This window comes from Ctenocephalides felis, unplaced genomic scaffold (assembly GCF_003426905.1).
Source record: "Ctenocephalides felis isolate EL2017-DRISC unplaced genomic scaffold, ASM342690v1 CF-g0.4_SCAFFOLD_01886, whole genome shotgun sequence".
NCBI lineage: Eukaryota > Metazoa > Arthropoda > Insecta > Siphonaptera > Pulicidae > Ctenocephalides > Ctenocephalides felis.
The window spans coordinates 5,927,936-5,945,037 of NW_020538040.1; the positions used below are offsets into that span (position 1 = coordinate 5,927,936).

Sequence of the window (17,102 nt, forward strand, 5' to 3'; positions counted from 1 at the left end):
AAACTTTATGTATGAAATATGAACAAATCTTTATCAATATATGTATAATATTTTTTATGAATTAATACTTCACATTCTCCTATTATTTCTTTTTCGAGAATTAATTAATTACCATACTATTACTTTTACACAAATCCTAGTTCTTACAAAAACCGACATTTCAGAAAACCGGTTTTCGAATTTTAATTTTGCCAGAAAAACCGATTTTAGCCGGTTTTCGAATTTTATATAGAAAATAAATTTTTGCTCGAATATTCTGTAATAATTTATCCGCAAATTAAGTGCGATTCAAAGCAGTATTCGACTGAATTTATTTATTGTTCAATTTATTGAATAGTACACAGAATAATTTTAATTTTAATTAGTAGATATAAAAAATATTAGTTTAACTGGATTATATAACTTTGAATATAATTTTTCGTTTTTCATGCATTATACTCACATATAAGAATGAAAATATTTTATGATAGTGAAAGTAAAGTTTTCTATTAAACAAAAATAATACATTTTTATATAAAAAACATTTATTAAATTAAGAAAAAAAAATTAGATACATGGTTAATACATACTTGTTAATATCAATTTTAATTTTAAAAAGAATTAAGCTAAACTCCGAGTTTCTATTCCGAGCAATTTTAATTAATTCATTTTAAATATTCTAATTATTTTTTTGTTTATTAAAATATGATTTTGAAAGAGTGAAAAGATCTATCGATTTGTTACTTAAACGTGTCATTCGTTTACTGAAATAAAAATTCCTGTAATACTTGCGACCTAATTATGCTTAATTGTTTTTAAAGCCTGATATAATAATTCTAAGTTGTTCGTTCTTTTATTTGTGGCTTCTAGGGCTGAAAACCCTTTCTTTTCGAAGTTTGAGTTGAGGAAGTTTCTTCTCTTGAACTGATATGATTTCAATAATCAAAACGCTTGCATCTATCTTTCATATTTGGCTATATTTTGTCATTTTTATTTAAACAGTGAAAACCGACTTTCTCTACTAAAAAACCGGTTTTCCAATTCCATAATTTTCGTCAAAAAAACGGTTTTTGAAAACGACAAAGATGTCATTTTCGGACAAGGATTATCGTATACAGATTATAGAATGCAAAGTCGCATTATTTTGGATTATTTTATACCTAGAAAGTCATAAAATTTCCTGTGAGACGAAAAAGCGAGCGTTTCTTTCGACGCAAATCCTTTTTCAGTAAAAAATCTCCAGCAAATTTTGTCGGATGTGACAAAATCTGCGATACAACTCCGCTCGGATTCACTCTGAGGTAGAAGTTGTAATATAAACTAGCTGTAAGTGGAATTCTGTCTTAAGGCAATTAAGGCATCGTGCCTTAAGGCAAATTGCTGGAACTTCCCGTACCAAAAATTATTATTTTTTTAAAAACGATTAACATTTTTGAAAAAAAATTACTTCGACAAAATAAGATGTTTGAGAAACTATACATTGGACAAAAAAATTACTTTAAAAAAAAAAAATTTTTTTTTTTTTACATTTTTTTTGAAATTTTTTTTTTTTTTAATTTTGACATATTTTGGAAGATCTAAACTTTTCTTCAAAGCGTACTGCTTTAACTTCATAAAGACGAACTATCAAAGCGCGTAAGCGCCGCGTCGCCGTCTAACGCGTAAACATTGGTACGGAACCCATGGGAACGTAAACAAAATTTATACTTATTGTTAAAATCTCTATAAAATATCTGATAATTTGATGTGCATATGTCTAATGATCATTTTTGACCGCCAAATGGCTCATTTTTTTACTAGATCTCCGAAACCGCTAGACCTGCCCTTATGAAAATTTGATCAACTATTCATCTCGTCAATACAAGTAAAATGTTTTTTGAATTATTAAAATCGGACGCTCCGTTCTCTTAAAAACTGAGGTACCGTTTTTGGCACTTTTTGCCCCGTATCTTCGGAACGGTTAGACCTGCCTTCGCCAAAAACTAATCAGCACGTCTCCTTATCAATACCAATCGAATGTTCTTTGAATTATTCATATCGGTTGATCGGTGTTCCCGAAATCGTCGACGAAAATTTATATCCGCACATACATACACACACATACATACATACACACACACATACACACACACACACACACACAAACATACATCAATTTTTTCTAAGATATGCCAAAATATTCAGAAACCTTTGAAACGTCGAGAAATGCAAAAATTTTCATTTTCGATTTTTTTGCGATTACTACAACTTGCCCTACGGGAAGTTAAATATTAGAGTGAGTTATACATCTCTATTACAATGTCTACCCTCTTTCATAAATTCCTCGTCCACCACTGCTTTTAATAGTTTCGTCCGCCACTGCTCTCAGGTTAGATAAATCGTTCGAATTCTCTGAAGGAGATCGTTTTGCTCTCTCAGTCGCCGCCGGTGTATTTCATTCAGTTCCTCGTGCGATTCCATATAGTTAACAACTAAATAATAGAGTTAATTAATTAATTGAAATATTAAAAAAATTGTGTGATGGTAAATGATTTAATAGTTAGTTAAATGGTTAATCGATTTGGTTATAAAGAAGGTGGTTAAATGGTTAAACGGTTAAAGTCGAGCGGTTGTTTGACAGTGGAATTTTTTCTTTCAAACGACGGCTGTTAAAATTGTTGTGTGTGATTTATTTAAATTTTTAATATATATATATATATATATTATATATATATTAATAAAAATAAAAATATAAAGTATCCATCCAATTATTTAATAAAATAATCTAAATTAGATATTAAACCTAAATTTTATTCGTGTGACTCTATTATTTTTACTCCAAATTTTTTGAATGTTTTATTCTCGGATAAGATTGCTCTTATATATAAACATAAAATAAATAATGTTCCTAATGAATTACGTATAAGGCATAAAATTATTTTTATTAATAAATATATTGTTAAAATTATAAATTTTAAACCTGAAATAAACTTCATTATATAATAAGATAATTTAATAGGAATTTTAAACCCAAACTGAACCTGACAACTTTTAATTCACACTTACACTTGTATTACTCTTTTAATTTCATTTTTTTTTCAAAAATAATATAAATTGAAAATTATTTTTTAATCGTGCAGTTTTACTATTTTAGGGTAATTTTTTTAAACCTGACAAGCGTATTGTAATTTAATACTTTTTCAATAAATAAATTTTATATAAATTATAAATTTTAAACCTGAAATAATCTTAACAGACCATTTTGGCTAATATTACAAAATCAATATTTTTTGTTCGCTTTATTAGTTAGTTTGTGCCAATTGTATAATAAGATAATTTAATAGAATTTTCAAACCTGAACTAATCCTGACAAGAAGAGGTTTACACTTTTTTTAAAAATAAAATAATATAAATTCGAAATTATTTTTTTAATCGTGCAGTTTTACTATTTTTAGTGTAAATTTTTTAAATCTGACAAGCGTATTGTAATTTAATATTTTTTTATTTAAATAAAAATATTATAAGAGCATTTAATAAAGATGAAACTGGATTTTTTTTGAAACGACGACTTCTAAACTAATTATCCATCCAATTATCAATAAATATATTTAAATAAGATGTTAAACCTTAAAACCGTTAAAATTTGTATTCAGTATTTCAAATTAGTTATATTTACTTGAACTTATGATTATGAAAGCAAATTTTAGTGTTATCTTTTAAGATAAGATTGCTCTCTTATATTAATATAACATAAATAGAGATTTTCTCAATTTGTTATGTTTAATATTTTTTATGTTTTTATTTTTATCATTTTAATTTGATTAAGCCAATTTATTCGAGAATAAACGTACAAATTTAAAATGTAATTTTGAATCTGAAGAAAACCTGAATATTATATTCTCAACGTTTGTAATTATGGTTGTTTTTATTAAATTACTTTAAAATTTGATATAAAATTTAATTATAATGAACCCAATTTTAATACTTTTACTGTAATATCAAATTTTCTTAAATGACCTGACGTTTTGTTCTTAATTTACACAATTAGTGATAATAATTATTATTTTAAGCGTAAAATTATATTTTTTTTTTCAAAATAAAAATATTTTTAAATAAAAATACGCACCTGACGAGATAATTTGTATCTAATACTCAGAATTCGAACAATTATCTTTTACTAATTAATCTATTATTTTGAATTTTTATTAAAAATTAATTTTGTGCCCGAAAATATATTAATTCTTCTCATTTTTAAGGTAAAATTATTTTTTTATTAATAAATATATTATTAAAATTACAAATTTAAAACCTGACAGATATGAACCTGACAAAAATCCTGTTTTATTATTATTTTTAGTTTCAAATTTTAAAATGAACAAAATTAAATATTAAAATAAGTCATTCACTCTCTTTTTGTCTAGATTTGAAATCTACAAAAATAATGTTTTTTTATTATTTTTAGTTCCAAATTATTTTTTTTTCTAAAGAAAAATATATCAATCTTAACAAAACTATTATAAATATTAAAATAAGACATTTACTCTATTTACTATTTTTAATGTAAAATTATTTTTTATTAATAAATATATTGTTAAAATTATAAATTTTAAACCTGAAATAAACTTAACATACTATTTTAGCTTTAATCTACAAAAATCGTGTTTATTATTTTTAGTTTCAAATAATTTCTCTTTTTTTTAGTAAAAATATATCAAAATTAACAAAACTATAATAAATATTAAAATAACACATTTTCATACTTCCATTTTCAATGTAAATTATTCTTTATTAATAAATATATTGTTCAAATTATTAAGTTTAAAACTTGACAGACTATTTTGACTTCAATGTACAAAAATCGTGTTTTTTTTATTAATTGTAGTTTAAATTTTTTTTTTGAAAAAACGTCTATCAAAATTAACAGAATTTAATATTAAAATAAGACAGAATCAAATTAAAATAAGACATTTTTTATTGTTTTTATTTTTAATGTAAAATTATTTTCTATTACTAAATATATCGTTAAAATTATACATTTTAAATCTGAAATAATCTTGACCGATCATTTAAGCTTTAATCTACAAAGATCATGCTTTTTTATTACTTTTTGTTTCAAATTATATGTTTTTTAAATTAAATATTAAACCTGAAGTTAAACTTAAATGAAAATAAAAGTGCGGATTTTTAAAGTGACAAATTTAAAAAAATTAAATTAAAGAATTTCAAAAATTGAATAAAAATATATGATTCTTAAAACAAAACTTAAAATAATCTGACTGCAATATAATCGTGCTTTTTTATTATTTTTAGTTTCAAATTATTTTTTTTCTAAAGAAAAATATATCAATCTTAACAAAACTATAATAAATATTAAAATAACACATTTTCGTACTTCCATTTTTAATTTAAGTTATTTTTATTAATATATTTTATTAATATATTGGTAAAATTATAAATTTTAAACCTGAAATAAACCATTTTGGCTTTAATCTACAAAAATCGGGCTTTTTTTTATTTTACAGTTTCAAATTATATTTTGTTGAAGAAAAATATAGCAAATTTAACAAAATTAAATATTAAAATAAGACAATTATTCTTTCTGTTTTTAATGTAAAATTATTTTCTATTGATAAATATATTGGTAAAATTATAAATTTTAAACCTGAAATAAACAATTTTGGGTTAATCTACAAGAATCGTGCTTTTTTATTATTTTTAGTTTCAAATTCAAATATATCAAAATTAACAGAATTAAATGTTAAAATAAGACATTTACTTTAATTTTTTTTATTAATAAATATATTGTTAAAATTAGAAATTTTAAAACTGAATTAAACGTGACAGATCATTTTGGCTTTAATCTACGAAAATTTTACTTTTTTATCATTATTAGTTTCAAATTATATTTTTTTTTTGAAGAAAACTTTATCAAAATTAACAAAATTAAATATTAAAATAAGACAGAATCAAATTAAAATAAGACTATTTTACTCTTTTCATTTTTAATGTAAATTTTTTTTTATTAATAAATATATTAAAATTATAAATTTCAAATCTGAAATAAACTTGAGAGACCATTTTGGCTTTAATTTACAAAAATCGTGCTTTTCTTTAATTCTAGCTTCAAATTATATTGTTTTTTGAAGAAAAATCTATCAAAATTAATAAAAGAAAATATTAAACCTGAATTGAACTTAAATAAAAATGAAAAGTGCAGATTTTTAGAATAAATATATTCATTTTTTTGAATTTATAATATATAAAAATTACAAATATTAAATATAAATTTATCATTCTTAAAACAAAATCTGAAATAAATCTGATAGAACAAATTGAATATTTGCAAATTTTGACTTAAATTAATTTTATTAACATTATTGTCTTCAATTTACGAAGTTTGTGCGATTTTTAAAAATTTTAATCCAAATTTATTACTGTTTTGATAAAAAATATAAAATTATATACACTAATTTGCTTTTAAATTAATTTTGAACCTAAAAAACGTGCTTATATTTTCAAAATATATTATGATATACCATGTATAATATTTAATAATTGTTTTGTGTTTGTTTTTATTTTTATTTCATATTTATAATAAAACTGAAGACGAGTCAAATCAAAACACGAAACGTATGCTACATTAACTAAAATTACAAATAATTTTAATTTGTATTTAATAATTGGATGAATGCCTGAAAAACTTTATTTATATATCTTTAATTATTACGTAACTATATTTTTGTATTTGATTTAATTAAATAAACAATCCAAAATAAAATTAGAAGTGTTAATAAACTTTTAATCCCAAAATAAATAAATTTCTAAGGTCGAAAAGATAAAGAAATCGTGTGCACGCTTTTAAATTAAATATTAAATAAACAATTTAAAAATTGTAATCATAATTTTAAAAAAAACTTTAGTTATAATTAGTTTTTTTTACATTTTCCAGATTTTTATATTTATGAACTAGATAAACATAAATTTTGCAGAGAAAAGTTTTCCAGAACTTTTTTTTTAAATTTGTATTTATTTTATAAACAAATAAAAGTACATTTATAAATAAATAAATCACAAAATATGATACAAAGAAGTAAAAGTGCATTTTTAAGTAAAGTACATGTGCATAACAAACGCTAATTGATGACTGAGTGCAAAAAAATGTGAAATTGAGGTTTTATGGTGCAAATTAAATCTGATTTGGACCTGAAAAACTGTTTAAAGTGAACTTTTAATGTGTAGTGGTAAAAAGTGTCAACTGAATGTTTTAACAAATTTAAACCTTTATTGGACCTGAAAAAACTGTTAAAATTGAGGTCTAGTGCAAATAAGACCTGAATTTGACGTAAAAAAGTGAACATTCAGTGGTAGAGCAAATGAGGCCTGAATTTTACCCGGGAAAACTAGAAATTAAGTGTTTTAAATTAAACCTGAATTTGACCCTGAAAAGTTGAAAATTGGGGGTACAGTCGGAATTAAACCTAAACACGCCCTGAAAAGCTAAAAATTGAGTTTGTAAATTATAACTTCAATTATAATGCAAATTAAACCTGAATACGACCTGAAAAACTGAAAATTAAAAGAATTGTTCAAATTATACTTGGACCTAAATAAAACTTTTATTATAAATTGTTTTCGAAAAGTTTTACAAAATTAAAGTTCTAGTGCAAATTGAACCTGAAAGTTCAAACTGAAATTAACTTAAAATAGACATTTGTGATTAAAAAAAATGTATTATGTGCACATTGTTAAATTCGAGTTTGGCATTTTTTGTTAACTAAAAGCTGTCATAACTGTCAAAAAGTGTTTTTTGAGGCCTGAATTTGACCTGAAAGAATTTATATGAACTAGTGGTATTCATTGTTCATTATAAATAACAATTTATAAAAACTGGTAGAGTTCAAAAATCGAATGTGGTGACAAATTCCGTTTGTGATAAAAGTTAAGCCTGAATTTAACCTGAAAAAACTTATGGCTAAATTTTTAATATTTTATGCCAATTTATGTTCAAATTATTATTTTTCTAACTAAAAAATAGTTGGGTGCATACAAAACTATTGGTAATATAATTAAAGCCTGCTGATAGATTTATTCATCAATTTTAAGTAATTTTATATATTATAGATCATATAAAAATTGGAGCGCTAAAAAACTAATTTTCACGTTGTAAAAGTAAGCCTGAATTGAACCTGAAATTTTAAATAGTGGTTTTATAATAATAAGTGGACTTGGTTTAGTTCGTGATAATAGAACCTGAATTGACGTTCGATTTATATTGTTTTTGAGCCTGTAAAAGAATATAGTTAGTAAAATATCAGTTGGGATAATAAGGTTTGAGTTGAACCTGAAAAGGAAGTTTTTTTTAAATAGTGCAGCAAACGAAAGTAAACCTAGTTTAGTTAGTGGTGTTAATAAGACCTGACATTCTTTAGGTTGATTTGAGTATTTATGTTGTTTAAAGTCTGAAAACGACTTCTTTTGGTAAACAATATCTATTGGGATAATTAAGTCTGAAAAACACGTTTTCAAAATAGTGTAATAAATGAATGTGTAACAAGAATTTGAATATGGTTTTTGAGCCTGAAAAAGACTTTATTCAGTACAAATCGAGTTGAGTCTGGAATTAAACCTGGAAAAGACTTTTTTGGTAAACAAAATTTATTGGGATAATTAAGCCTGAACAGAACCTGAAAAAGACGTCAAAATAGTGTAACAAACAAAAGTGTAACTGAATTAGTTAGTGGTGACAATAGAACCTGATTGATTGAATATCGTTTTTGAGCCTGGAAAAGACTTTATTTAATAAAAAATCAGTTGTGATAATTAGGCCTGAACTGATCCTGAAAAGCTGTTTAATTTGTTTTTCAAATAGTGTAACAAACGAAAGTGTAACTAAATCAGTTGGAGGTAACAATAGAACCTGATTAATTTGAATATCGATTTTGAGCCTGAAAAAGACTTTATTTAGTATAAAATGAGTTTTATCCTGGAATTAAACTTGAAATTTAAGTAAATAGTGGTGTTATAAATACGAAAGTAAACTTGAATCAGTTAGTAACTGCAATAGAACCTAAATTGGTTTTCTTCAATTTGATTTGAATATCTTTGTTGTTTAAAGCCTAAAAAAGACATTATTTAGTGATTAAAGTCTATTGGGATAATTAAGCTTGAACTGAATCTGAAAAACACGTTTTTAAAATTAGTTAGTGGTGACAATAGACAATAGACAATAGAACCTAATAGAAATAATTTGAATATAGTTTTTGGGCCTAAAAAGGACTTTATTCAGTACAAAATGAGTTATAACCTGGAATTGAACTTAAAATTTAAATAGTGTTTAATAAATACGAAAGTGAACCTAGTAATTGCAATAGAACCTGAATTTAGACTTTCTTAAGATTGATGTGAATATTTATATCGTTTTTGAGCCAGAACAAAGCCTGAAAACAATTACAATAAATTTAAAATTTTGAATAAAATATGTTATAAAAATAGACTTGAATTCAACCCGAAAAAATTAGAAATTGAGTGTTAAAACTGAATTTGATCCTAAAAAGTTGCAAATTGAGGTTACAGTTGGAATTAAACCAAAACACGCCCTGAAAGACTAAAAATTAAGTTTGTAATTCAAATTGAACATTAATATTTATATTCGAGGTTATAATGCAGTTATAAAAATAATGTAGTGACATTTTTCTACTCCAAAATGACACTTAAGACCTTACAATGGACAATACTCAAAAACACACGTCTTTAGCCCCGAAACAAACCTATTGAACCAAAAGTCTATCATCTTTTACTACCATGGAGAATCTCGGCTACAAGGAAGGCACAGCCAAGCTCAGCACCAAAAAACTCAAACGGCCCATGTTGAATCGTGCAGCATCGATAGCAGCCACGAATCCATCCCGAATAATTCACATGGAAAACAACGAAGCATCGCCCTTATCAACCCTTACTGGCATAAATTTAAACCAACAAAACAGATTTAAAACCGCTGCCCCTTGCATGATGGTTAGGTGGCGAAACGATGCCGAATCGGCTTTGGATCAATATATCCTTCGGATGATTTTGAATATATGGAAGTTGGTCCTTCGCCTCCGGCTGAGAGTGCGCCCAGTATGTATGATAGTTTTGACGAGCCTTCGGCGGAATTGAGTGTCCAGATTTGTGGTGAGACTATTAGGAACAGTTTACATGACCAGATGCGAAGTGCTAATGAACGTACGAAATTGCTGGATGATATCGAGTCGGGTGATATTGTAGCTGGTAACGTGCCCCAGTTTTTTGACCAAGATTCGTCGAAACATGAGAAGCAACTTTGTGTTTTGTGGGCGTGTTTTTTGAAACGTTGGGACCTAGTAGCGCCTTTGTTGGATTTAGGAGCTGATGTTAATTTTGCGGATGCTAATGGGTTGTCTGGGTTGCATTTGGCCGCTTTCAGCGGCTGTTTAGCAAGTACCAAAGAACTCATAGCACGAGGCGCCGATGTAAACCAGTGTTTGAAGTGCTATACACCTTTGCATTGTGCGGCTTTCGGCGATTCGCCCGAAACTGCTAAAATGTTGATAAACAACGGTGCACGTATAATAACCCACACAAATCGCTTGAACTGCGAAGAATCCCTACTACACTGTGCTGTACGTGCTAACGCTGTCGAATGTGTAGGTCTATTTATTTCTGAAGGTGCTGATGTAAATTCTATAAAACCGAATGGCACAAACGCTATACACTTGGCTGCGGATTTGGGGCACGCACAATGCCTGTCTGTACTTTTAGATTCACCAGGAGCCGATCCGAATATAAGAATTTGTGTACGCGAAAAAGAGTCCACAGCTTTGCACTTAGCAGCCGATGAAGGTAATTCTGAGTGCGTCAATTTGCTTTTAGCCAAAGGCGCCGATGCTACCCTAAAAAACCATAGAGGCTTCACAGCTTTGCATTTAGCCGCACGCACATCAAGCCTTGAGTGTGTCGAAAGCCTATTACGTCAAGGGGGTGCTGATCCGAATGCTGAAGATTTTGATCACAGGACGCCACTGCACGCAGCCATCGGCAAATCGGAGTCGGCGTTTGATATTTTAGAAACCCTGATTGCATGGGGCGCTAACGTGAACCAGAAGGATGTTTATGGGTTTACGGCATTGCATTTAGCGGCTTTAGACGGGTTATCCCAGTGTGTAGAAATGCTTATATTTCACGGTGCTGATGTCACAACTAAGTCAAAAAAAGGCAACTCGGCTTTGAATGTTATTACACGTAAAACACCTGCAAGTCTGGCTATGATTGACCAAAAACTAGATAATGCAATAACTTTGCACCACAGTCGCGAATCTAGCAACAGGGAAGTAGAATTGGAACTTGATTTTAGAAGTATCCTCCAGCATTGTCACCCACGTGAAATAAGTTACTTGAACACGTTTGTGGACGAAGGGCGTAAAGAAATCCTGCAACATCCCTTGTGTGCGGCTTTTTTGTACGTAAAGTGGGAAAAAATCAGGAAGTACTATATTGCACGCCTGGTGTTTTGTTTTATTTTCGTCTTGTTTTTGACTTTATACGTCTTGACAGCTTTGGCTCACAATTGTTACAATGGTAGCAAAGACATGGAAGAAACTATACAGGAACAAGAATTATGCCAAAAACAGTCAATGCTTGGTGATATGCTCCGAAATAACCCTTTTGTCATGGAGATGCAATGGTGGGTGTTGGTCGCTATAACCGTATTCGAGATATGCAGAAAAGTTTATGGTATCACCGGGTATTCTACTGTACGCCAATACGTGACCCAGTTGGAAAACATTATCGAGTGGTTTGTAATAATCAGTGTATTTGTAATAAGTTACATTTACACTAACAGGACGTACACTTGGCAAAATCATGTGGGTGCTTTTGCAGTCCTCTTAGGCTGGACAAATTTGATGCTGATGATAGGCCAGTTGCCGGTGTTTGGCGCCTATGTAGCAATGTACACAAAAGTCCAGGGCGAATTTGCTAAACTCCTCATGGCATACTCCTGCATGCTCGTAGGCTTCACCATAAGTTTTTGCGTAATTTTCCCGTCGTCATCATCATTTGCGAACCCTTTTATGGGCTTTATAACCGTCCTTGGTGATGATGACCGGTGAACAAGACTTAGCACTTTTGATTAATGATCCTGATGGTAAAGACCCGCCGTTTTTGCTCGAAATATCAGCACAAATAACGTTTGTGCTTTTTTTGCTGTTTGTTACAGTTATATTGATGAACTTGCTTGTGGGTATTGCTGTACACGATATTCAAGGGCTAAAAAAAACTGCAGGTTTGAGCAAATTGGTACGCCAAACCAAATTAATCTCCTACATCGAATCAGCTTTATTCAACGGTTATTTACCGGCCTGGCTAAGACGCATGCTACACTGGTCAGCCCTGGTGAGCCCTCAAGCCTACAGGGTCGTCTTAAGCGTGAAACCCTTAAACCCCGGTGAAAAACGCTTGCCAAGGGACATCATGATGTCGGCGTACGATATTGCGAAAACCAGAAAACACTTAGGTCATACAATTTCATCCAAAGGGTCGACAGCGACCTATTTTTCCTACAAGAGCAAATTGGAGAACAATAATGATAAGTCGGATTCCGATGGTGGTTTTGATAGTGCAAGTGTTTGCACTTTGCAAAATAAGATTGATGATAATGCAGAACGTATAGAGTTGTTGACTTTGGAGGTTAGGGATTTGAAGGATGTTTTGGCTGCTAATCAGAAAACTGTGGAGAAATTGCTGGCTGTGCTGGTTAAGCAGAGTCATCATGGGAATAGTTTGGGGAAGAAGAGCAAGTCGTAGGGATTGAAAAATAAGCTGAAAAAATAGTGAAGGTAAAGGACAATTTTGACAAGGTAAGGGAGAAAGTGATAATTAGAACAAGGGTAATACTACAAGACAAACATGATTATTATGTCTGGTACTAGTTTTGGTGCTTAGATGGCCAAACTAGTTTTGTACAAATTCAGTGATTATCTGGTGAAAAATTAAGGTGGAATGTGATAAAGTAGGACAAAATTATTAATGACGAGATAAAGGATAAAGTGATAGCACAGGACAAAAAGAGATGAATTCAAGGACTTTTTCTAATAATTACTGGGTACTGATTTTGGTGAATTTTTAGATTAAGGAGACAAGTTTTGCAAACAAGGCAAGAGTGATAATTAGGACAATTATGACAAGGCAAGAGTGTTAATAAAAGACAAACGTGATTATTATCTCTGGTACTAGTTTTGTGCATAGATGGTCATACTAGTTTTGTAATCAATCATCAATTTTCTGGTAAAATTTAACTGGTGATAATGCAGGATAAAATGTGGCGAATTCAATTCTTCAGCAACGTTAAAAATGTTAAAAGAAATTATATTTAATTGTTAATTGTTAATTGAGAAAAGGGACTCTACTGACGAGCAAAGTTAAAAATTTATAAAATAATTACGGAGTGTGGCTTTTAGAAAAGAGACTCTACTGACGAGCAAAGTTAAAATATTGTAAATTAATATCGGAGTGTGGCTTTTAAAAAAGGGATTCTACTGACGAGCAACGTTAAAAATTTGTAAAATAAATATCGAAATGTCTTCGAGAGAAGGTACTCTACTGACGAGCAACATTAGTAGGGAAATTGTGAAAATTGGTGTCTCTGGAGAAAAGGGACTCTACTGACGAGTATCACTAGAAATTTTTAAGAGAAATATTATTGAAGTGTACCTTTGAGAAAAGGAAAAAGGAAGGAACTCTACTGCCGAGCAATGATAAAAAAAATGCAAGAGGACTCTACTGACGAGCCATGTTAGAAATTTGTAAAAAAAATTGTATTGAAGTCTCTTTCAGAAAAAGGGACTCTACTGATGAGCAACATTAGAAATTTGTAAAATAAATAATGTCGGAGTGTGGCTTTTAGAAAAGGGATTCTACTGCCGAGCAACGATAAAAAAATCTGCATGAGGACTCTACTGACGAGCCATGTTAGAAATTTGTAAAATAATGTCGGAGTATGGCTTTGGAGAAAAGAACTCTACTGACGAGCAACGTTAAAAATTTGTAAAATAAATAATATCGAAATGTCTTCGAGAGAACGGACTCTACTGACGAGCAACGTTAAAAATTTGGAAAATAAATAATATTGAAATGTGTCTTTGAAAAAAGTTGTAAAAAATTGTAAAATAATGTTGAAATGTGGCTTTGGAGGAAAGAACTCTACTGACGAGCAACGTTAAAAATTTGTAAGAGAAATAATATCGAAGTGTCTTTAGAGAAAAGGAACTCTACTGACGAGCAACATTAAAAATTCGCCAAATAAATTAGTTTTGTCAGATATGAAGTCAAAATTAAAGAACTATTCAGGACCAGTTGAAGTGTATTGGTGACCCTAACTGTTTTAATGATCTTGTCTAAATATTTACTGGCTTCTAGTGAATTCAAACAAATTTTTATCAAATATGAAGACAAAATTATAATGGAATTATATAAGATTCAGTTGAATTTATTGGTGACCTCAACCGTAATTGGTGCTGATCTTGCCTAAATATTTACTGGATTTTAGTGAATTTAACCAATTTTTTGTCAAATATGAAGACAAAAATAAAGAACTATTTGGGACCAGTTGAAGTGACCCCAACTATAATGATTGTACCAAATAGTTGCTGCATTTTAGTCAATGATCAAGTTTGGCCAAATTTCGCATCTTTTAGTGACTATTTCGAAAATCTCGTGGTTTTTAATAGATTTGACAATAAATAATTTTGAAGAACTCTTCAGGACGTATTTTAGTGGAATATTTTTGACTATATAATATTGACAATAAGTGATTTAGTGTAGTTTTGTAAGATTTAGGATGTAACATTTTATAGTTTATAGTTATAACTTTTATAGTCTTTTAGTCAATATTTAGAATAAATTTTTAGGAATTTTACAGACAATATAATAAGATTTATACTTGCATAAATTTATTATAAAAATTAACTCTGTTGTATGCTTTTTTTTAAAACGCATTCGATAAATTTACATTGCAATGTCATGTATTTTATTTTTTAATCCAAATCTTTCTGTAAAGTTTATATATATTTCAAATTTCACATTTTGCACTAGTATGATAGACCTCAGGTCATATAGGAATTTGAAGTTTAATGCAACTAATTTTTTTTATTGAGTTCTATTGTTTTATTGTGATTATATTGATGATATTTGGTTAGAGCTCGTCGAGACCTTTCATTTGATACCCCACATGCCGTCACAACATCTATTTCTATTTGACGTCACAACATCTTAACTTGCTGTACTGCAACCCATTGGTCTTCTTTTAATTGTATCTCTTGTAACTCTTGAACCGTTTGTTTGAGATAAATGGAATATTTGGTGAATTTGTGCTAAATTAAATTATCAATAATACTGTCTTGCGTAAAAACGTTATGGCAAGTGGGTATACTTTAAAATAGTATAAAACAATATTGGAAATTGTATGTATACCAAAACCTATCGATTGTTTACGACAGTGAATAGGGTATTTGGATAAGTCTCATAGCGACCTTTTATTTGATATCCCACATGCCATATTTGAAGTAAAACTTCTTAGCTCACATTTGACCCTCTGTAGTTCAGCAACTCATTTATACATTATATATTTTATTACTTTTCTACAAAATTACTGTCAACTATAGTGTAAAGTTTAAAATTAACTAGTTTTTTGTTATAATTATATATTTAGTTTTTGAAATGTTTATATAAGATGAATATAATTATATTTGTATTTGTTGTGATATTTTCTGTTATATAGTATATTAGTTTATAAGATTTATGTATGTTTTAGTTTTCAGTATTTTATGTAGATTTTGCATTATTCTTTATATTAAAGTTTCATGTGACGAACATACATTGAAGCTTTTTAATTTATAAATAGTATATGTATAGATATTGTAAATGTTCTAGATAGTCTGAAAACGTTCTAGATAGTTTTTAAATGTTGTAGGTAATCTAAAGATTATAGATACTTAAAACTCGTTCTGTATAGTCTGAACATGTTCTATATAGTTTTAAAATATTTGAGATAGTGTGTAAATGTTCTAGATAGTATAAAAAGTTATAGATAGTGGAACACGTTCTAAATAGTTTGGGAGTGTTCTAGATTGTTTAAAAATGTTCTAGACGATCACAAATGTGTTCTAGACAGTTTAACATTGTTATAGATAGTTTGAAAATATTCTATATGGTCCAAAGATGGTTTAAAAATGTTCTAAAAAATATTTAGTTGGTTTAAAAATGTTCTACTTGGTTTAAAGATGTTCTGGATGTTCTGTTCTGGAAAAATATTCTTGATAGTTTAAAAATTTCTATTCGGTTTAAAAATGTTCTAGATAGTTTAAAATTTTCTAGTTGATTTAAAAATATTCTAGTTGGTTTTAAAATGTTCTGGATAGTTTAAAATTTTCTAATTGGTTCAAAAATATTCTAGTTTGTTCAAAAATGTTATAGATGGCCCAAAGATAGATTAAAAGTGTTCTAGATGGTCGAAAAATGATTTAAAGATGTTCTAAATAGTTTAAAAAAATTCTAGATTTTCTAAAAATGTTCTAGTTACTTTAAAAATGTTCTAGATTTCTCAAATATGGTTTGAAAACGTTTTTAGTGGTTTAAAAATGTTCTAGATAGTTTAAAAATGTTCTAGAAGGTCCAAAGATGGTATAAAAATGTTCTAGTCGGTTTAAAAATATTCTAGATGATCCAAAGATGGATTGAAAGCGTTCTGGATACTTTAAAAATGTTCTACATGGTCTGAAGATGATTTTAAAATGTTGTAGATAGTTTTAAAAAATTCTAGATTGTCTAAAAATATTCTAGTTACTAGAAAAGTGTTCTGTATGTATCAAAGACAGCTTAAAAATTTTCTAGATTGTCTAAAAATGTTCTAGTTATTTTAAAAATTTATAGATGTTCAAAGATAATTTAAAAAGGTTATTAGTGGTTTAAAATGTTTTAGATAATTTAAAAATTTTCTAGATTTTCTAAAAATGTTCTAGTTACTTTAAAAATGTTCTAGGTATCTGAAAGATGATTTTAAAAGGTTCTAGATAGTTTAAAAATGTTCTAGATGAACCAAACGTGGTTTAAAAATGTTCTAGACGGTCTCAAAA

The 17,102-nt window shown here is 28.2% G+C and overlaps 2 protein-coding genes across 3 annotated transcripts in view; both read left to right on the forward strand.

Moving 5' to 3' along the window:
• LOC113376640 (28S ribosomal protein S9, mitochondrial-like) overlaps positions 1-17,102 on the forward strand; it is a 71,410-nt gene that overhangs the window by 40,544 nt on the left and 13,764 nt on the right. The gene's annotated exons all lie outside the window — the stretch shown is intronic.
• On the forward strand, positions 9,791-13,366 carry LOC113376639 (transient receptor potential channel pyrexia). The gene is given in 3 exon segments (XM_026616635.1): positions 9,791-10,006; positions 10,009-12,062; positions 12,064-13,366. Coding segments are annotated over 3 exon segments (2,952 nt in total). The 5' UTR covers positions 9,791-9,822; the 3' UTR covers positions 12,778-13,366.